At 39.7% G+C, this 23,967-nt stretch overlaps 1 protein-coding gene across 1 annotated transcript in view; it reads right to left on the reverse strand.

Moving 5' to 3' along the window:
• hcn4 (hyperpolarization activated cyclic nucleotide-gated potassium channel 4) overlaps positions 1 to 23,967 on the reverse strand; it is a 75,391-nt gene that overhangs the window by 32,006 nt on the left and 19,418 nt on the right. Inside the window, exons 3-4 of the mRNA XM_085450730.1 lie at positions 9,535 to 9,696; positions 5,865 to 6,083 (exon numbers count right to left, since the gene is read on the reverse strand). Of these exons, the coding sequence (XP_085306856.1) occupies positions 5,865 to 6,083; positions 9,535 to 9,696 (381 nt within the window). The remainder of the gene's footprint in view (positions 1 to 5,864; positions 6,084 to 9,534; positions 9,697 to 23,967) is intronic.

A 23,967-nucleotide genomic window follows, 5' to 3' on the forward strand; every position in this document is an offset into this window, starting at 1 on the left:
ATTAGAGCGCCTCTGAGGCATGTCAACACTCCTTGACTCAGCAGTAAAGGCTGTGTGGCAGACAGAGGAAAAGGAATGTAACAGAGTTCAGATTAATGCCATCAGTCAGGTCCCAACTAATGGGAACAGCTCTTACTGTAAGGCAGAATTAGACTTAAGCCCCCCATCCTTTTGGCAGTTTTGTCCTTGATTGAGCTGTATGGGAAACTCATGACTTAACCTATACAGGACAAGACCACGTTAATGCTAGGATGATAGCTTAAATATAAAAAATCTGTAAAACTGTCATTTTTTTAACTACTTCTCTGATGCTATTGCTCTCGTTCCTCCTTCCTCCCAAGGAATTGGACAACTCTATCAAGTACAGACACAGTCTACCACTGATGACTGTTTTCTGTATTTCCAATGGTCTTGACTGGGGGGGATCTCTAGAGCCTCTATACACACAAATAATCAGCTTTGGGTCTCTTATTAACTATTCCCCAAAGAGCTATGTTTATTTGCCAAGTGTTAATTAGAGATTTAAAAAAGGAGGGGCTGAAATACCCCATTGCCATTTGCTTCTAAAGCCATTTGGGACTGGCATGCCACAACATGCTATCTCCTGGGCATCCCTAATTTCATCACCAACTGCCAACAGCAAACAGAGCATCAGTCAGTCAGTTAATATTTAAAAAAAACAAACAAACAAACAAAAACTTTTCGTATAAAGACTCACAAGGATGAGAACATCAGAAAGTTTACGTATGGTAAGTGAGACAACAAAGATCACAAGCCACCTACAAATGAACACGATTATCTCTTTTGTTTGCTGTCTCCATCTCCGTCTCTGTGTACTATATAATTTACCACAGTAGAGAGCCAAAGTGACAGATAAGCAGCAGCTTACAGAGAGCTGGAGTGGCAGGCATACCCTGTATGCACAGTCACATGTGCAGCCATCTTGTGCCCCAAATCTGGAGAGATGTAATTCTCTTTGTGTGATAATGATTCTCAACATGCCTGAGACACGAGAGGAGAGTTCTTGTGGGATTCTGGTTGATGCTTAACCCCTCCGATTCCAACATCCTCTTAACACTGATGTTTAATGCAGTTTGTTTTATTTGATTAAAAATATAAACTTGCAGTTTATTTTTTGCCATGAATTTTCTTTAAGTGTAAAATGTAATGTGATTACACTGCATGGTGATACTGCACTTTAAAAAAAAATGAACTGGCTGGTTGATTCCAGCGCATGTTGTTTTACAGTGTGGTATAACATAGCTGGTCAATGTATAAAATAACAAGTACAGTTAGATATACAGTTGTGGAGCACTCTCCTTCTTTATAACCCACTGAGTAAACAACAGTTAGGTTAATGACATAAAATTGCTGGTAAAAAAAATATTAAAAAGCTGTCCCATTTATTATTATTATTATTATTATTATTATTATTATTATCATTATTATTATTAATAATAATAATACTAATAATAATTTTGTAAAACTTAACATAAAGCAAATTATTCATGTTTTGATCTGAAAAACAAGCAATATTGAAACTCACTGTTGTACCAGGGAGGGTAGAGTTCAAATAAAGACACCACAGAATGCATATCCAGAAGAAACCACTCAGTGACCATCCTTCAGGTGCTGACTTGAAATGATAAAGATTGTCCCAATTTCAGCTCCAGTTGGCTGCAATCTATCTCTTTTCCACTGACATGTGATATATGGTGTGTCTGCTGAGTAGCAAACACATAATGAATGTAAACTACTTAATCTGTTTATACACAGTTAACAGCTGGCGACAAGAATATATTTTATTTTATTTATTTATTTATTTATTTATTCATTTTTGTCTCAGTTGAAACTACAATTCAGCTCCCCCAACTCCCAGAATATGTAGTGTAATTGCTGTGCTCTCTACTTGGTGTAACAGTTAACATGCTGCCTGCTTCATAAGAGCTCATTTGAGTCTGCTTGCTAGCATCTGACAGCCCAGCCATTTATCACATGGTGCCACATTTAATAGAATTCTATTCAGAAAAGATTATACCCCAGCTTTCTGATGGTAATTTTCACCATCTTTGCAAGCAGAGCTCCCCTCATCATCCTTTCCTCTTTCCCATGTGTACACTTCTGAGAATCCTGCATAAAGTATTTTTTTTTAATCATTGTCCATCTGACCAGTTACTTGGATATCATGCCTGCATGCCAACTGGACAGGTGGCCTCTCATCTTGGACATATAGCTATATGAACAAGAGTCTGATTTCTATTTTATTTTTTTTTTTGGTTTTGGTTGTTTTTTTGTTGTTTTTTTGTTGTTGTTGTTTTTTTACAACTGATTAGCAGCTGATAAATAGAGCACATGTGGTAAATGTGGTATCAGTGCTGCTCAGCTCGACACTGATCCATTATTGCATTTCTTTCAATCATTAAACAGTGGTCAGTATCTATCTACTTCGGCCCCACTGTGAGAGCAATATTTGTGCTGTTGCCATGTGGTTGTTTGCTGGATGGCTCAGGTCCAGTGTCATCTGCAGCACAATCACAATAGCTATATAGTACAATATATCTGCTTACTAGAGCATGTATCCAGCTTTTCGTGATAGTACAACTGCATAATAGGAAGCATAAAGCACATTATGATTAATGGGACTGCATAGTGTCTGCATTAGAGATAAGTCATAATTCAAAGTACTTTGCACTGTTGGTGCATGTAAATTATGCAGTTTTGCAGTGTAGTTTACAACATCGCTGGTATATTGGTGTCAGGCTTCCAAGCAATAAAAAGAAAAGAAAAATACTAGAGGGCCTTTTCAGCTTTCAAACAATCAACACAAGTTACTGGCAACATTTTCTACTGAATCCAAATGTATTATCTTTTAGTTTTTAGGTCCAAAATCAGCTATCCAACGCTTAAATCAGCACACCAAACTAGGTATAGAACAGTGTGATTTTTACAAGAGACCAACAATACATACCTACATATCTGTAACAGAGTTTGTTTTTCAGCCCTCTTAAATGTGTTATACTCAAAGGCTTTAGAAATCCCATTCCATAAATAGATATGTAGATAGAGATTTCATAAAACAACAGAAATGGCTTCTGTAAAAATTGGCAAAGCCTGTGAATCAGACTGAAGGAAAGATTTTTGTAAACTATCATAAATCATAACAGAAGACTGTAAAGTGTCACTTTACTTTACACCAATTCAAGGTCACAGTTGGGCTGGAGTCTATCCCAGCTCTGGGCGAGAGGCAGGATACACCCTGCACAGGTCGCCAATCTCTCACAGAGATAACATTGAGAGATAGACTCAATGTTATGGCCACTTTAGGATCATCATTTAATATAATCTCATCTCAGGCCACAGCTAGCACACCACCACGCTGCCAGTTTTTGAATAAACTGAGTGATAAAAAAAATGTGTTTCAATTACGTTTTCGAAACACTTGAGTAAAAGAGGTCCTTTTTTTGATTTCTGATGAGTTAACAAAGATGTGCATGCATGGCAATATATTTTATGCCTATGATGTCCAATTTTTTTATTCAGGTTATAATTACAGAATATGTGATTAAAACAAATTCAAATTAGAACATGAATGTTATGATTATTGTGTTGACGTTTTTGTAGATCTTGCCTCATATATATTACAGCTGCATATTTCCAAGCTTCCATTATATTTTCTAATTTATGTTGCCTATTTCTTTCTTTCCCTTAATTCCTCTTATTTATCATGTCATACCTAACACCTGAACAACCACTTTTTATTTTATATTGCCATGTCATATGCAAATATGTAGGGCTAACACTATTTGTAATTATTAAGTTGAACCTCATCTTTGTCATATTCAAAGCCTCACACTGTGAACAGTTTTTAAAGGTCAATTAATTTTACTGAAAATGCAAATACCTTTCATCACACCCTGACCTGATTATTTAAAGGGATGCAACCGAGCTTATGGGACAGCACTGACTCACCCAGTCAAACCAAAATGTTTAGAATAACTTCCTGTATGATGGCAGGCTGGCAGTTGGCTTTGGTGATGGCAGCTCTGCTAGGAGATTTATATGAAGTCTGAGTCCCCACAGACAAGAACAGCTGTCCCTGTCATGGCAGCCCAACAGCCACCAGACTTCTCAAACCTCTATGGATTGCCAATGGATTTCCAGCTTCTTGAGCGTGTGGATTATGGTATTAAAGGGAAAAGGAAAATCTGCAGCAAGCAGATCCCATTGTCACACAATTGATGCAACAGGATATGAGAAAAAGGTTTATGTCTTTGAATGAACTAACTCTGATAAGAAGAAATGAGAAATGGGTCCAGTGCTGTGTAGTAGAAATCACTACTATCTTGCTCCCAGAGCCAAATGAGCACACAGTGACAGTGTACTCTGAGCATGCGTTATCACTGAGCCTTGTGGAAAGATAAAATGAGAGAATCTGGACTCTTAAAAATTAATTGCAGTTGGCAGTAATAACGCTTCTGCACACAGGCACTGTGGGAACCGGTGGGAACACAGGGGAAACTTTTCAAGTGGCTGGGGGATTCTTAAGGCGCCTTAGGGGGCGATCCTAGAAATGGCAGCCAAGGGCTTCTGTAGCACATGCTGACTGGTGCTGAGGCAGACCAGCTGTTCAGTCTACTTGGCAGCATGGCATCTCAAAAACAGAGGAGCAGACATGTCGTGGTGGGAGCTGGTTTGCCCCCGTTTCATTAAACAGCTTCTCAGATCAGTATTAGTCATGAACTTACAAGCTGAACTTTTTTGGATTTTTCAACTTTTTAACTGGGAAATTAATCTATTCGTTACTCATTCCCTAGAATCACAAAGTGTTAATTTATCCAGTGCAGTTTCTCTCCTTTTGAAGAAGTCCTGCTCACACATTACATTAGCTAAGCTGTTCCTCTGCCTGTGTGCCTGGTCCTGTTTTCTCTGAAATCTTTCACTTTCATTTTCCCTCTTCCATTTAGGTGCGATCTCTCGAACCTGTGCCTCCATTCCCTGGAGGTCGTTCTCTCCTGTCTCTTACTCGCTACAGACGGTGGGTAATGTGGCAGGCGAGCAGTTCAGCTCATTATCGCCCACGCTGGGCCCACAGAGGGCATGGCAGTGTGGAACATGTCTCGGGCTTCATAGGCAGCCATCAGGGCTTTCCTTTCCCTAAACCAGGGAAATCTGGGTTTCTGTGTCTATACATTATGTAGAAAATGAGGACAAATTTTTAACCAATTTGCTTTTTGCACTTTTGCTGGCAAAGAAAAAAAACACAATATATATCTAGTGCCTTTCTAAAATATACTTATTTAGGGTGTTAAATGATTTAAAACCCCATTAAAGCTCACCTGAATAAAAGGCTGTTTCTGTAATGAAAAGATGATGAGACGACGCTCATTATCACTGATCTATGACATATTAATATTGAGAGTAAAGCCTTGTCATATGTTCCAATAAAATTTGAATTATGTTTCATCAGAGTTGTTAAAAATAGGTTTTTGACTAGGGTGCACACTTCCACACAGTGAGAGAAAGAGCAGACAAGAAAGCAGAAAGACAAACATATATACTTTAGATCTGATGTAAATTCATACTTTTCAGTATCTATATTTTTTTATATTAACTATGAAGGGTTGTGGCCCACAGTGTTAGACTGTTAAACCCCCAGTTCAGCAGAACCATACTGTCATACTGTATTTGTCTGTGAGTCAGTTTAGGGCCATATGTAAATATCAATCAAATTAAACTTGCTACATTAAAAGCTAAAAACGAGTATTAAACTGAGCACAAGCCAGCATCCTGCATCCACACCACTGTCCTCTCTTTGAAGTAAATCAAGACAACACAACCATCAATAGCATGTCATCTTGACTCACCTTCTCCTGGTACTGCCGTCGAGATGAGTCCAGAGATTGGATTAGCGCAGTGGCGTGGCCCACAAACATGGCGTAGCAAGTAGCACCCACAATCATGCTGAGGATGGTCAGCCACACGTCTGTCATGCCCACTGGGGGGTACATGCCATACCCAATACACAACATGTGGCTCATAGCTTTGAAAAGTGCGTAGGAGTACTGCTGTCCCCATGTGTCATTCTAGATGAAACAGAGGAGACAGGGTGAGTTAGGGTGAGAACATCTGAACACTTCCTCGCTTGCTCTCTTGCAATCTCAACACGGCTGCTGATGGCACATTTCAGGTCAAAGAACACCCTGGCAGCCCATGAACATTCACAGACACATGCAATTACTTAAGACAAAACTAATGGCAGATGTCCATTTCAAACTCTCTCTGTCCAGTACAGAGCAGCTGGCAGGGTAAAATATACTTTTCAGTATGCAAACATTTGGAGCAAGCAGACATTTGGGTAGCTGCCTAAAACAGAGCCCTGGGAATCAGCAGAAAGAGCATGAGACACTGGAGGCTTGCATGACATAAAGTAGGTCAGCTATTTAGAAAAATGTGATTTCTCTGTGAGTTTTCTAATTTGTAGATAAATTGCCCCTTTTCCTTTAGTTCCCGGTGGTGGTTCATGGCAAATCAATATCAACTCTCTCCTGGGGGTGACATGTCCAAATTGCTTTCAAACTCATTTCCACAGTGGAAAAGCCGGGACTGATAGCAATTTTATTAGTGCCCTCGGGGAAAGGTAAGGAGTGATAACCTAGCAAGATAATAGGACAGCTACTGTAAAAAACAAAAAAAGGAAAAAAAAAAATCTGTAATCATTCGAATGAGAGTCAAACCAACCACGACTGAATCACAGTTATCAATACTAACAACCTCTTCTTCTACCAGGTAATGTGAGCAAAAACACGAGGTGCTTTCCAACAGAGAAATGCCTGCCCTGAGGCTTAAATTAATTCAGAAAAAAATATATTTGTTATTCTGTCACATTGAAAACCGTTGTACGTAATGCAATTAATTAGACAGTGTTTACTGTGTGAAACAAAACAAACTCCATTTTGATGTTAATAAGAGGCTACATCCCTCACACAGGGATTTAAAGTAAGTACATTATGAATCTTTTTCCTTCACATCTCCGGGCCTCTTTACACTGGATGCATTTGGGAGCATCCAGTGTAATGCTCTTGATGCTCCCAGAGCAACTGGCTGCTTCTTAGGAAGCAGCCAGTTGAAGTTATGGATACAGAACTCTGAGCTGTAACAACATGACAAAGAGTAAATGCCCAAAAATAATCTAGTCAGAACTGCATCAAATCAACTAGCGACAAGGAATTTGGCAGGTCATATGCTAGAGTCACTGAGATGGAGAGATAATGGTACTACTACATTTGAAAATCATTTGACTTACATCTAAATTAGATTTGGGTAAAAGTAAGCTTTGGTATTAAGTATAATAAATAACATTTATCTAAAAATACTCACACATAGCAGGAAAATTTGAATGGTTTGTTTTACATGACTTTTAAATCTGCTTTGCTTTGTTGCGTTTTTATGTAGCCTGTGATGTTATATCGGATTTTTCTATGTATACACAGTTCAAATATGTTTTTCAGAACAAAACAAAGAGATTAGCACAGCAATCATATCCTAGTTTTCTGTGCCGCAAAGCAAGACATTAAATTGTATCTTAATGCATGCATTCTTTTTGAACCTTAATCACGAGCCACAGTTTACATTATGTATCCTGACAGCTCAGCCTTATGTAACTTAAAATAATCCGCTTGCACATTTGCTTAATGTATCAAATATCAAAGTGGGGGTGAAATGTATTTATAATTGTAGCAAAGAGGGGCTAAAAAAACTATAGAACTGGAAGAGAACAATGCAACAGAAATCTCAATCTTTTCTCGAAAAGATAATTAAACACAGAGTTTGATTAGATTGGGAGCTTGATTAAAGGTTTTTTTTCACACTGTCCACGAAATGGAGCCACTGTTTTGAGTGTGCATCTCTGCAATGAGACACATGTAGAAAACGAGCTAAAATTATCTTAAGCATGAAACATCTCAAGGGACAGTAGTTTTCAACATCTGCTGTTTCTTATGCTTAAATATAAGTGAGGCAGATTCAGTGAAACAAGTGAGCATGTCAGGGAGGCAGCGAGGCATGCTTAACCAAATAGATCATACCTTGAGCAATGCAACTATGTGACATTTGTTCCGGCATAGAGAGCTGAACTTACAGTTGAACTGAAGCAGCTTTATATATATATTTCAAACTGAGATTTTGTGTATGATTTTTTTTGTTAGTCCTTAAATGTATGATTATTCAATATTTCCTTTTTTGTTTACTTTATTAGTAACTATTGAAGTAAATAAATAAGTAGTAAATATTTATCAAATTCTGCTGAAAATAATATATATGTCAAACCAATTTAACTTATTCTGTCTAGAAAACATATATTTCCTTACACATTAAACTTTAGCCTGCTGAAACTTGAAATCAGTTTAAACTCTCACTATTGATTCATTACTGGGGCTGTTTGGTAAGAGTGTAAGCCAACGATAGGTAGATGCTGCAATTTATTATAATTGTAATACTAAAAAAATTGTAAATGCTGAAAAGACAGACAATTGGTTTAAAAAGACACCCAGGATTAGCTCACTGACTGAACATACAGTATATCTGTCAGTACTAAAAACCACAAAACACTTCAATGAGCCAGGGGAACAGAGCTAATGCTAACTGCTAAATAATCAAATGGTATGTCACGCAGTATTACTCACTTGCTTTGTTCAGCAAGTGAGTCGTAAGTGCTGCAGTAAAAACCTTTGTGTCTAAATTTCACTGCAGTCTCACAGTCTGAGAATTTAGTGAGTACATAATCTACTAGAATTCACTAGTGTACCTATATGGGGTAGGTGGTATTGCTAATTGTGAAATCAGATTCCTTAGTAAGGTGCTGTAGAAGACTTGAGCGCACTAATTGTGAATTTTTGGAGTCAGTATTGATGTTGCCGTAGGCTAATACCAAGCAATTATATCAGCTGACTGAGATATTGGTCAAGCTCCAGTGTGGTAATGAATATTCACTGAAATCAGACCACTTCTCACCCCCAAAATCTGACAATATCTGAATGACTTTATAACGTCACAAGTTGACATGAGACCATCAGTTTTGGGTGAACAGAATATCCACGGTGATGCAGCCCACTCCCTTGAGCTAATAAAAAAGAGATCTCCGGTGACCCACTATTCTGGCAGCTGTTTCAGCAAAACAACAAAATTAAAGCTCAGCATGTGTGCTCACTGGAAACTGTCAATATCCAGCCAATATTGGATAAGGGATAGCTGTCTCCCTCAGAAAGTCAATGTTCCATGCACATCCTCCTTTCACAATAATGACAAATGTCAAGAGCTCCAAATAAATAAAAATGATCAGTAAATTGAATAAATGTGGACAAATGTAGCAGATAAACATATTTGACTTAGGGTTTAAAATGACAGATATGGAAGGCAGTCTTACCCAGGAAGCTGAAGAGTTTTAGAACAGTAATTACTGAGGCTGACAGACAAGATAAGACAGAGCATAATCTGATTTGAACAGGCAGGAGGACTGTGTGCAGGAGAAGCACTTACCACCATCTTATTTTTGGACACCCAGCAGTCAGCAGGGAAGTCCTGGAGCATGGGCACCAGGAACTGCAGGCAGCCATCCCAGTGACAGAGCAGCAGCATCATGCCGATTAGATTGACTATTCGTACCATGGCGCTGGCTAGGTCATAGGTCATGTGGAAGATCTGAGGAGTTGAAGAGGAAGGAAGCAGGAAATGAGTTAGTGAATGATGACTCAACATGCTGATGGTCAAATCCCTGAAATCTCTCTAGAACGCAAAGCACACACACATGCACAAAGAAGATTTTCTTCCTCCACAAGCATTTCAAAGATTTCTGGCTCTATTCTTCGCTCATGCCATGCAATGTGTTTGCAGTATTAGATTTAAAGGCCATTGTACTCAGCCTATAGAAACCATAGCTTTTTATTTTACACAGATGAGTTGGTGGATGCAGATCTTGCTGTTGTCACATTTCACTGGGGATGGCCAGTGAAATGAAAGCTTAAACAGATAAACTGGGACCAGAGCTTTATCGTGTGCTGCTGAATCACTCTTATCAGGCACTCAGCCAAACACAATAATGGTGCAAGGGTAGAGGTGGCTATGCTCCTGGGGTGAGAGCTTTCACAGGCTGGGTTTGTTAATCCTAATGATACTCATAAGGCGCTCCAGGACTTCTGGGCTGGTGTAGATTTTAATGGCCTCAACCATTCAAAGCCTCTTAATCCCACTGAAGACTATGTGCATTGCTAACCACTTGGCTCCTTATTAAAATACACTTGGTGCCTTTAAAGGGGTTGTGTTTAAGAGGGGATATTTCATTTTTACTTTCTTGTTTAGCAATAGGTAAAAATGTGAAATGAAGCTAAGACATGTCATGTCAGCGAAAGTTTAATCTGAGTCATTCGATCCTAAAGCACTTTGTTTGTTTATTTTTCTGTTTTCATTCGAAGGCATACGAAATGTAAGTGTATCTGGGTATTTTATCTCTGCTTTGTTAAGGAAGAAACTGGCAGGGAGTGGTGTTATGTTTGTCAGTGTGGGTGCTGCTGCACCATCAAATCACATCAATTTAGTTCTGTCAACAAGATAGCATGAAGCCAGAGGTATGCCCAGAAAATTGTACCTCAAATCAAATCAAATCAAATCACTTTTTATTGTCACATCACATGTGCAGGCACACTGGCACAGCACATGCGAGTGAAATTCTTGTGTGCGAGCCCCACAAGCAACAGAGATGTGCAAACACAACAACACAAACGAGCAAAATACAAGAATGGCCAACCTGAAACTAATAAATATATGTACAATATATAATAGTGTATGCATTTCTGGATGTGTATACTAAATATTTTCCTACGTGTGTGTGTGTGTGTGTGTGTGTGTGTGTGTGTGTGTGTGTGTGTGTGTGTGTGTGTGTATACACATTTTTACAAATTAAATAGTAAAAAAATAAAATAATAATAATAATAATAATAATAATAATAATAATAATAATAATAATAATAATAATAATAATAAAATATATAAAATATACAGAGTTGAATATGTGCAAAACAAGTGGCATTTATATACAGTGTGGAGTGCATAATGTTGAAGTTCCAGTAGTGAAGCTGAGGTGTCTATGACGTGTTCAGCAGTCTGATGGCCTGGTGGAAGAAGCTGTCTCTCAGTCTGCTGGTACGGGACCGGATGCTGCAGAACCTCCTTCCTGATGGAAGCAGTCTGAACAGTTTATGGCTGGGGTGACTGGAGTCCTTGATGATCCTCCCCGCTTTCCTCAGGCACCGCTTCCTGTAGATGTCTTGGAGGGAGGGAAGCTCACCTCCAATTATCCGTTCAGAGCACCGCACTACTCGCTGGAGAGCTTTACAGTTGTAGGCGGTGCTGTTGCCATACCAGGTGGTGATGCATCCAGTGAGGATGCTCTCAATGGCACAGTGATAGAAGGTCCTGAGGATGCGGGGGCTCATGCCGAATCTTTTCAGTCTCCTGAGAAAGAAGAGGCGCTGCTGCGCCTTCTTCACTGTTTTGTTTGTGTGTACTGACCACGTAAGATCCTCAGCCAGGTGTACGCCAAGGAACCGGAAGCTGCTCACTCTCTCCACAGCAGCGCCGTTGATGGTGATGGGGGTGTGTACTTCTCTGCACCTCCGGAAGTCCATTATCAACTCCTTTGTCTTTGCGACGTTGAGGGTGAGATGGTTGTCTTGACACCAGTGGGTCAGGGCGCTGACCTCCTCCCTGTAAGCCGTCTCATCACCGTTGGTGATAAGACCCACCACTGTAGTGTCGTCCGCAAACTTCACAATGATGTTGGAGCTGTTAGTGGCTGTGCAGTCGTAGGTGTAGAGTGAGTACAGGAGAGGGCTCAGTACACACCCCTGTGGAGCACCAGTGTTCAGTGTGATGGGGGATGAGGTGATGCTGCCCAGTCTGACCACCTGGCGTCTGTCAGACAGGAAGCTAAGGATCCAGCTGCAGAGGGAGCTGCTCAGTCCTAGATCCTGCAGTTTCCTGTCCAGCTTCGAGGGAACGATGGTATTGAATGCTGAGCTGTAATCTACAAACAGCATCCTCACATACGTGTCTCTCTTCTCCAGGTCTCTCCTCTCAAAGTGGATGGAGACATCCTCACTCACGCACTCTGTCTGTCCACATGCAGATACACAGTGAAACTCCTCTCCTCTCAAGCCCTGTCTCATCTTTGTTTTTGTTCTGCTTTGGATTTCTTAAGCTCATGCACTTATACATGAGTAAAGCCAAATCATTTACCTAGCTCCGGAGCCGCATGCGGCTCTTTAGTCTTTATAGTGCGGTCCTCGTGGTTTGGGAAAATAAATTAGAAGTATTTAGCTGAAGTGTGTTTTATTTATGTTAGTTCTTCTTTCTTTTTAAACTTGCACTTCTAAATTGGAAGATTATTGTGATATTGAAATATAAAAATAAAATTATATTTTATTATTTTTTCATCGCTCAAAATAAGCGTCACACTCGTGGAAGCCGGTATACCCGCCGAAACGTGCATTTATCGAGACTTTCAACCCCAGGTAGGCCAATTATGGATCTTCGGATCCACATTATGTCAGCGGCTATTCTCCACTGTGTCACAAACAAACACCGCTCACGCCTCACAGATGACAGCTTATAGTCCTGCGTAAAGATGAAAGTGACTTCATACAGCCCCGATTTGCAGACGCTGTGCTCATATGGGATATGCGCAGAGGTTCAGGAGCAGAAGTCCCATTGTAAACATCACGGCAGACCCGACGATGTTTGCATGAACATGCTTTTCAGATTCTCTTTATTGACCACGTTTCACACACGGTTGTTGTACGCACACAGCCGGCTGTAGCTTTTCAGCTCACAGCCCGACACACACCAACACAACAGCACAGATAGCACAGGCGGCAAGGCGGCGAGGCGTGATTGCGGGTGCCGCTCAGGTGCGTTCGCCTCCCCTGCAGCAGCGCTGCAGACCACGCCCCGCCACTCACCTTAACCTGGTAAAATACATATTTAGACAGAATTTTGCAAATATCTATTTTTCCCTTTTTTAGCAGCATAGTGCTTTTTTTCCAATTATTTTTTAAAAGTCAGGTCAAGGCTCCAAAAGCCCAAAGGCGATATAAGGGTGGCGGCTCACAACTGTTTTTGTTTGCTACATGGATCATTTTAGTTCAGCTGGGTGTCTTTCCTTTTGTTATATTTCTTTAAGAGTTCAAAATGTGTTAATTACATAAATAAAATGTAACTTTCTCTGTAGCACTTCATGGATTTCATAAGCAACACACCTTAGTTGTTCACAAAAAGCATAAAGGTAAAAAACAATATATACAGTGTTATCTTCATTTTAGATGTCAAAAAGTATTTGCGGCTCCCAGTGTTTTCTTTTGCATGGAAACCGGGTCCAAATGGCTCTTTCGGTGTTAAAGGTTGCTGACAGCCATAAATAAGTTACGTTAGTTAATATGCTGTGTTGTGTGATGTCAAATTTCCTGCTGGAGCTGTAATGGCTTTCCGTAACATTAAAAGTGTTAAATTCACTCTGTGTGAATGAATAAATCATGAGGAGCCCTTTCCATCTTCTGCATTGAGTCTGATATATTTTTCATTTGTGAAATGGTATTCCAGACAGGAAAAGGATGATTCATAAAACACAGGATGCTTTTAAATCTATAAAAACTCGCAAAGTCATATGCAAATTCAAACACGGAGCATGCTATTCCTAGGACATGAAGGACTGACAGAGATATGAAGCTTACAAGCATATGAACTGCTTAGACTTAGACTAGAATTGTCATGTCTGATATGATCAGGCTTCTTTACCTTGAGAGTAATTGTGAAAGAAAAGCACATTTTGGTCAAATGACACATTTTGGAAAAAAAGATACACTATAGTAGCAGATATTTAGAATGAAGGGAAACTAGATTGTCATATGAAAGATTTTCCACCATATTTGAACTGTACTGAAGTTGAACTGAAATACTATAGAGACATAACATTTACAATGTAATCATTTTCATAATTTTACATTGAAAATATACAGTACAGCCAGTTCTCTATGTATAGTTTGTGTTGCCCTCAGGTTATCCAAGCCTCAACACATTTCTACCTCTTCTAAGTCCCCAATTCTGATGACCAATAATGCCACATTTTTATGGTGTTCCCTTTAAAAACTACATGTAAATGCATCATTATAACCTTGATAAGCAGCTGTTACTGCAAGCATCTAAATTGGTGCACAATACTACTTCCTCTTGGGACAAATCTCTTATTATTATACAGGCTGTCCTTGAACCTGTCAATATACTGAATACTATCAAACTCAGCAATGTCAGCATGTTTCTAAAGCATGACAGATTCCCTTCAGTATCTTGTGCCACAGCCTGAATGACTTATTACTGTTCAACAATAACTCCTGCTACTTTCCTACTGTAGATATGTCCTCAAAAGACCCCTGGCACTTTAACAGAATAAAGCCTATGGAAACTGTGACGGATAATGCAATGCAAATCTCCGGTTTGTAACCCAAACTGTACTGTCAGTGGAGGAAGGTGATTCCCCTATCTCCCTCCACAGCTGTAATCAATTCAAATATACCCCTGCCAAGCACGGAATAGACTTTCCAGTTATGACAAAAATTATTCCCAAGATTGGTTCTGTTAGAAGGTGGTTAAAAAATCATTATTCTCAGGCGCGAGAGGGAGGTCTGTGTATATATCCTCTCTTTACTTCTAATGGTTTTTCTAGATTAAAACAGCACATAGTTAAGCAAGTCTACTCTGTGTTTTGCGTAATTGTACAAAATAAATCATGTACATTTTCAGGATTTAAAGCAAACACAAATCTGCACGCACACACTCTGCATACAGAGCATTACACAACATGGCATGTTACATGGAGGATGATGAATTGCTGACCACTTCCTTTTAATTGATAGGAACACAGAGTGAGCCTGGCACTCTGGCATAAGCAAGAGTGCTTTGATTGATTAGGGCAAAAAAATACAACCCAACAGTTTCATCCCATTCTTTTTTCAGTTTTCACAATCCTCATTAGAATACTCTAAATTCATATTTTTTTGTATTTTTTTTAGCTAATGCAATACATAACCTATAGAAGGTCAACCTGAACACCTTCAAAAATACAGGAAAATGAACTGAACTGACAACACCCCCCCCCCCCCCCCCCAAAATAAATAAATAAATAAATAAATAAAAATGTAGGTTTCCTGACAGTGAGATAAGATTTGCAAATTAGAAAGATAGTACTGCATGGCCCAACAGCTGGTGCTACAGGCACTCATCAATATGGCAGGTACAGTGGGTGAAACAATTATTTGAGCCCCTGGTGATTTAGTAAGTTTGCTCACTTATAAAGATATAAACACTCTCTAATTTTAGTGGTAGTTTCATTTTGGAGACACAGGATATCAACCAAAAATCCACAACATGTCATTGGGTGAAAAAAGTATGTGATACTCAAGCAAAATATGACTTGGTGGATAAACCCTTGTTGCAAAGGACAGCTGTAAGATGTTTTTTGTAGCTAGTTAAGATTTTACAGTACACGGTTCGGTCCACTGGCCTCTCAATGTGATGAAGTTGTCCTGTACCAGAAAAGCATCACCTAAGAATAATCTTTCCACTTCCATACCGACTATGAGGATGGTGATCTTTGGGTCATCCTCACAATTTCCCTTCCTCCAAACATAACTACTATTACTGAATTCCAAAAAGTCTAAATAGTATCAACAAAAATAAAAAACTGAATCATTTTTCATCCAACAAAACAAATACACACAGCAACTGAAATATAGCTACAAGTCCAGCATAGCCTAGGACTGCATAGTACTCCCTGGGTTGAGGTAAAGTGCTCTAAGGTTTAATGAACATTTTGAATTATAATTCCTAAAACTTGCAACTAGACATTGAGGGTCCTTGGGCCTTGCCATTGTAAGAAGCCTTCATTTTTCAGTGTGTGAGTCATTTGGGTCCTCACGATTAGTAGTCGGTGGATTACGCATCAGGCTGACATCCTCTGGAGCATAAAAAAAATGCTATGGTGAGCTACCAGTTCCCCTGCATGCAAAGCTGTCAAACAGAGTTGAATGTGGAACAGTATTTTCTTACTAGATTAAGTGGCATATCATGAAACACTGAGTTCAAGGTCCAATCAGAGTTATGAGAATAGTCGAGGCTGGTAGTCATGAATTCAGTTAAATGACAGTTAACAATGGCCGCCAGACTGTTTAAGCTTTCGTTGTTTATACTCCTGCTGCTTTGGTGGATTGAACAACAGCTTAAGGCCCCTGCGGGGAGCATTCAAAGCATTAGTGGTGTAGTTTCAAACTTTAAGAACATTAGTTTTTAGAATCTCTCAGTGTACAGTGTCATTTATTCAATTTCTTTTTCTTCAGCTGCATCCATCCCATTCATCAAATTTGTCATATTCCCCAAAAAGGTTAATAGAAATGACGAAGCCACTCATTTTTCGTATTTAATTAGTAGTTAGCTTAATGTGTTGCAATAAATTGTAAACAGAGGCTTTCAGTACTCCGTGGTTTCTTTGGTTAACTACTTTCGATACAGGCTATGTAAGTAAATTGATTTAGAATGATAAAAAGATCGTTTCACTGGAACTACTTAGAAGGTATCCTTTATCAGGAATTAATGTCCACCCTGCAGCCAGATATAATTGACTATTCATCTAGATCTTGGTATAAAAGGTTGTAAGTACTCTGAAATGGAGGCTGTAATTGTCTGGGAAAAGCCACTTTAACCAAAGCCAGTGTTTCAAGGCACAAAATGAACAAGTTAAATACTCACAATAGAAACAATACTAACACCGTTAGTCAATTATAACCAATTATTTTTTTTGATTGCTGAAATCCATAATCCTGCTGAAGACCACCACTGTCAAGTACAAACTATCAGCACATTTTATCGCTACAGAAAATGGCACTTATTTACTGAGCACATATGCTTGTATACGTACAAATATAACAAGTAATAAACACAAGGATCAAATATGGCACTACAGTCACAAACAGCATCAGGCCCAGACAGGCAGGGAGAAAATGAAGGCAGCTGCAGAGTCATCTCAAACAGATGGAGTGAGAGGAGTGTGATCCAGGTGAGAGAATAGATGCATTTGTCCCATGGTGCTGATGGTAGCTGTCCAGACACAGTCATTGTAGCACTATACTGAAGCATCTGTTGTTCGCTGCTCATACTGCTAATGATGATGAATGTTTGGCATGATTGTATCTTGACACACGAGAAAAAACACAATCCTTCACTCATATTGTTTTTCGGAAGCCATGTTGCAGACATGGCATCAGAAAAACATGCCTTGTATGCCATAGACCAGGGGTGCCCAATCCCGGTCCTCGAGAGCTACCGTCCTGCAGCTTTTAGATGCATCCTTGTTCCCACACACCCGAATCAAATGAATGGCTTGTTATCAGGCCTTTGCCAAACACGATGGCATGCTGAAGAGGTAATCAAACCATTTGATTCAGCTGTGTTGGAGTAGGGATGCATCTAAAAGCTGCAGGATAGTAGCTCTCGAGGACTGGGATTGGGCAGCCCTGCCATAGACCAATTGAAAGGCACACAGTTTTAGCTACACATAAAAAAAATGCTCTATAGATAGCAGATATTTGGTGAAAACACACTGTTTTAGTGCAATCTGTCTTGTCCCTGCAAATTGTTCTAATTGTGTCCAAGTAGCCTACTGGATGTTAACAGTAGCACAGTTTATGAACTAGATCAACCCCTGCACTCCTGTATTATTTTTAATCATCCAGCATGATGGCAGATTCGGGGGAACAGGCTGTGGGCAGGGGTTAGATTTCTCACTGTAAATGCCTCGACCAAAATGTCATGCTCATACATACTGTCATGGTGGACAAAGAGCATGAGGAGAATGCAAAGTAGGCCTGGTAGTGGACCACAGGGAACACCCTTCCATCATCTGTCTAAACAGGCCTGGAGGGCTCAGATCACAAAAAACACCCTGACTATGCTCTGTACCAAGGTGCGCCTTTGGGTTTGCGCTGAATTACACATTTCACTGTAATAGTTTTTTAAGCAAACCCACTGTGGGTATTCATATCGCAAAAGACTCATTCAGAGTGTTGAGGACCTGTCACTGTTGCTGGCAAGCCTCATTGTGCACTCAATAATAGCCCATTAAATCTATTCTTCCTGCTTTTCTTATCTCTGAAAGACCAGTCCTTGGCTAAGGTAATGGGTCAGTGAGCAGGGAGCTGATTAGTTGATTTCACTTATTTAAATATTTTTGTATAGATCTACTGAGTGGAAATGAAAGGTGCTTCGTTCCATCACCAGACCCATGGGAAAGCCACACAACTGACTTCCATCACAATGCCTGACGTATTGCTTTGTTTCTTGGAAACTGCAGCACAAAGCCACCACAGGGCTGTAAATCTTAATAATCCAAGCAGTAAATAGTAAAAGAAACTCAATTTCTGACACTTTTTGACCTTTTTTAAAAAGTCGGTCCCTCTTTCTCTCTCTCTCTAAATAGACACACACACACACACACACATTTCACACAAACCTACACATTTAGCAAAGCTCTACCATATACCAACAATTTATCTTGCATTTGATGCAACTGATAAACTTCACTTCCCACACTCTATTACTTTAAATTATTTTTTGCTTTCCACTCGGATGACTAAATAAATAAATAAATGATCAATTAAAAAAACCCTCTTTGACAAACAATTGTATCTTGATCCACACTGAAAGCAACATTTGCTGGGTTGCCCTATTGAAACGGTTTTGCTGTAGGCATCAGGCATCGTGAGAGGAAGCCCGTGGAGCTTTATCATTAGTGCGCTGCCTTGAATCTGATTTAACAGGATGACTAATCTCATCCAAGTCAGTGGTTCGTCAACAGGAGACAACTCCAATGAAGAGAATATCCGGTCACAGTCTTATTTTTATCCCAATGAAAAGTGACGAGAGGAAGCTGACCAGATGAGGACAGGAGAGACGAATAATGACACTCTGCTCTGTCTGTGTCTGTGTCTGTGTCTGATGAATATCTGCATACTGTATTGAATATTGAACACCGGCATGTAGCCACCTTTTTGTTTGTAAAATGTATTCTGTCAACATGGTAATTGTAATATCACCTTTACAGTATGATGAAAGTGTAATAATACAGAATCAGACAGCATCCTGTGAGCAAGCGTTTGTTGGCACTGAGAAGGAAAAAGACCCGTTGGGGATGAGGAGAGAGAGTTTAATAACTGATAATAACAACTATTGCTTAAATGCAAAGTGGTGCATGAACACCACTGAAAAGACTCAGGGTCACCTGATCCAGCCCTAACTACCGTACTTTCTGGACCATAAGCCGCTACTTTTTCCCTAGGTTTTGAGCCATGAGGCTTATACAAAGGTGCGGCTATTCTGTGGATTTTTCTTCCACCACTAGGGGGACTCTAACCAGAATTAGAATAAAAAACAAGATAGATGAAAAATCAATGCAAAGAAGAATACACTACTTTTTCTTTAGCAGGTAGAACACGCACAACAAATTACCAACTAGTAATTATTTTCAAATCCTCGCCCCTTCATCATGGAAACCACACGAAGAAGTTCGTATGATGCAAGTTTTAAGTTGAAGGCCATCGATCTTGCTATCCAGGAGGGAAACCGCGCTGCTGCACGCAAGCTTAGCGTCAATGAGTCTATGGTGAGACGTTGGAGGCGGCAGCGGGAAGAGCTCATGCAATGCCAAAAGTCGAGAAAAGCTTTCAGAGGACATAAAAGCAGGTGGCCTGAACTTGAAAATGTCCTGGAGGAATGGGTGAACACACTGAGAGCAGGTGGCCGAGGTGTATCCACTGTACAGATCCGACTGAAAGCCAAAACAATCGCCCGCGAAATGAATATTAAAGATTTCAAAGGTGGGCCGTCATGGTGTTTCAGATTTATGAAACGTAAAAACCTGTCCGTCAGGGCACGGACCACTCTCTGTCAGCAACTCCCCCCTGACTATCAGGAAAAAGTTGAAAACTTCCACAAATTCGTTGAAAAAAAGATACAAGAAAACTCCATCGGACCAGACGACATAATCAATATGGATGAAGTACCTTTAACATTTGATCTGCCTCTGACCAGGACCGTTAACAAGACAGGTGCATCATCCGTGTTGTTGAAAACAACAGGCCATGAGAGGACGCACTTCACCTGCGTTCTGGCATGCACGGCATCCGGACAAAAACTTCCACCAATGGTGATTTTTAAGCGCATAACTATGCCGAAAGAACAACTCCCGAAAGGCATAGTGGTCAAAGTTAACACCAAAGGGTGGATGATAGAAGGTCTAATGAAGGAATGGTTAACGGAGTGCTATGGGAAGCGCCCGGGAGGATTTTTTCACCGGAAAAAAGCACTGCTTGTTTTGGATAGCATGAGGGCCCACATCACAGATTCTGTGAAAGCAGCGATCAAGAAAACAAACTCCATTCCAGCTGTGATTCCTGGAGGTACAACAAAGTTTTTGCAGCCACTTGACATCAGTGTAAATCGGGCATTTAAAGCTGCACTACGGGTTGAGTGGGAGACTTGGATGACAAGCGGTGAAAAGTCATTCACAAAAACTGGCCGCATGCGAAAAGCATCCTTTTCTGATGTCTGTCAGTGGATCCTAACAGCGTGGAGTGCTGTGAAAGAATCCACCATCACCAATGGGTTCCGAAAGGCTGGACTGCTGCGCGAAGAGAGCGGCGCACCTTCAGAGCCAACTTCACCGGAGGATGACAGTGACACGGAGAGCGAGACTGATGGAGACAGATGTGATGAAGCGCTTCTGAGCCTGTTCAACTCCGACACTGAAGAAGACGACTTCATGGGTTTCAGCGAAGATGATTAAAGTGACATGTGGTTTCAAATGCAGGAAAAATGGAGGTAAATAAATAGCGGTTATTTTCTCTTGGTTCTGTTACGTTTTAATCAGCAAAGTTGCTGCCGTGTTAAAAGGCATTGTTCGGAAAGAATCTGTTCAGGTACATACTTGTACATTTGCACTACAAGATTGTTCTGTACATGCAGTAAATATCTATTTTTTCATCATAGATATCTGCGGCTTATAGCTGGGTGCGGCTTGTATATCTTTTTTTTTTTTTATTTTTTAAAAATAGAGCGGATGCGGCTTATATACAGGTGCGCTCTATTGTCCAGAAAGTACGGTACAAGCATTTCCAAAGAGAAAAAAAATACAAACTGGGAACTGGTTACAGAGAAGAGGGGGCTGAAAACTGAAGGCTCTGCCTCCCATTCTACTTTTTAATACCCTTTAAACCACAAGTAAGCCTGTAGTCCGAGAGCGAAGAGCTCTACTGGGGAACTGTGAGATCTTTAACATCAGATCGGGCCTCATTATTCAAGATCTTTTATGTGAAAAGAATAATTTTAAATTGGATTCTGGATTTAACAGGGAAGCAATGAAGCGCAGCTAATTTACAAGAAATATGCTCTTTCTATCTAGTCCCTGTTAGTAATCATGCTGCAGAATTCTGAAGAAGATGATGGGCAGCCAATCAGATGAAAGTGGGCTTACGGTGATGGACAAATAGTTTAAATGGCTTTTTCAGGACAGTGGATGAAGTTTTGCACAACCATGCAACATAAATGTTCCAGGAATACGACCACAATAATGGAGGAAATTAGTATAGCAGGTTCCTTCACAGTTTAATTATTCCATTGATGAGTGCAAAGCATGTATTTCACATTATTTCAAAGAACAACAGGAAAATCTACATACAAACCAGCAACTGTGTGAAATACATCATTTCACACAGTCATGGTTTATTGTCAATATTATATCGATCCATGGTTTATTACTTATATATATAATGTGACTTATTGACAAATAATTTAAATCCCTTTAAAAATAAAATCAACTAAAACAAACAAAGAAGCCTAAAGCAAAGCCTTTTTTCTCTCTATGTGGGGTAGTTTAGGAGTTCACAATAGACAGATTATGTATACTGACTGCACCATACTAAACCAAATATGTATTTGCACATGCATGCATGAATGTGCAAGTTAGAACTATTTCCCTGAATTGTCAAGAATTTAATTAAACCAAAGCTAAGATGACTTTACAAATTACATTTTTTCCCACATAAGAACCGTCAGTTAGATTTGGTCTCTTTAAATCTCTGAGTTGAAACCATGTCACCTATAAAATGATGATTCTGTGACAAATGATATTGAGCCATATATAGTTAACTGTCCCCAAAGGATTATGAAACAAACTTATGACGTTTATTCTATTGCTGAGAATGTGTAGGTCACAATAAAGCAAATCGGTTTTTCTAAAGGGGTGATGTGAAGCAATAAATGACTTAGTTAAGTTAGTCCCTTTATGCAATTTGTCTGGAAGTAATCTGATAGCTCTGGGAATAAGATTTTATCCATTTATTTTTTATGTCTTAAAAACACCTTACTTTTAATACGCTTAAAAAAAAAATTTTTGCTGCACCCTGAACCATACCTCTGTTTATGTCCTTTGGTATGATTATATTCCTTTGTCTTCTTCTGATTCCTAAAAAAGCATCATCCACTGCAATTCAGTACATGGAAAAAAGATTCTAATTTTAAAAACTTGTTCCCCACAGTATCACTCTTCAAGGCATTAAACCATGCAGTAGAGTTCACTGAGCTGTATCCAGCACTTCCCAGAAGAAATGTCCTCTGCGTGACTTCTTACAGAAGAGGAAATGAAACTCAAACAATAACAAACCAAATGAATTTGTGCGGAACTATTTCTAGCTTGCAGACACTTGTGAAATATGAGTGAAATAAATCAGCTTTGCCTTTCGGAGGACATTGGGGCATCACAGGTCTGCAGCTTCTGCTATGTTACATCTCATCGTGCCACATTTAGAGTGCCGAGCAATGCTGAATTGCATTTATTGCACTTATTGGCAAAAATTGCACATTTTCATGGATCAAAAGGATTCTGCCTTGATTCTGTAAACAAGGACAAATATTACCTTTTTTGTGGTTGTTTTGTTAGTGTTTGAGTGTGCTTCTTTCCACTTTTATAGTCTTTCAAAGTTCAATATGTAGGTAAATAGACAAAGGGGGAATAAGGTCAGTGCGATGTTTACCAAAATATTCAAATGGTGATAAAATACATACACCTTGTTTGGAATGTAGCTGCCAATAGGAAAAGTCAAAAAGTCAGTTGGGTGGTGAGATCTCGGCGACAAGTTATTCTGCAGTGACAGATGACATTTCAGTGAGATTTCATCTGGAGTACTCTGGCGCTGAGGCAAAGCTGGCCTTTCACTCTGTCTGCCTAACTAGCATTCATCAGCAAACGCTCACACACAATATCCGCACACATACACCACCTACACAGGAACAGAAAATCTAAATGGCAACTGGCTCTGTGAGTGTAATGCCCCCTTTTGTTGTTGTATTGTTTCAATGGTTTTAGATTCTGCAGTCATCAGTAACTTGCAGTGTCCTTGTAAGTTTTTCCCATTCACATCATTATGGATATTTTTTCTCCCATTAGTCTGTTTTCCAATACTTCCAGTAATGCAAAATTCCTAGATTGAGATTGTGGTGCATTACATCAGTGGCCCATGGCTAAAAGCAAGTTCTGCAGGTAGAAGGATGTTTTATTCAATCCTCCTTTATTCCTTATTCTTTTCCCTCTTCCCTCCCTTTCTTACCCCATGTTTTCTCTGTTATCTCATTGCATAGGCTGAACATGTAACAGCCCACTGTCCGAGCTATTCAAATCAAGGTTAGCTTGTAATACATGTATTCCTGCCTTCATTTTAAGTTCAGAAGCACAGCAGTAGGCATGCATAGAGACACAGGGTGACAAAGGAATCCTCCCCCAGTGATTTATTTGAACTTTTCCTCCCTTTGAAATGGCATCAC

The sequence above is a fragment of the Copadichromis virginalis genome, linkage group LG1 (genome assembly GCF_057382275.1).
Source record: "Copadichromis virginalis isolate Kocher_CV1m ecotype Utaka linkage group LG1, C_Virginalis_male_GT1.1, whole genome shotgun sequence".
NCBI lineage: Eukaryota > Metazoa > Chordata > Actinopteri > Cichliformes > Cichlidae > Copadichromis > Copadichromis virginalis.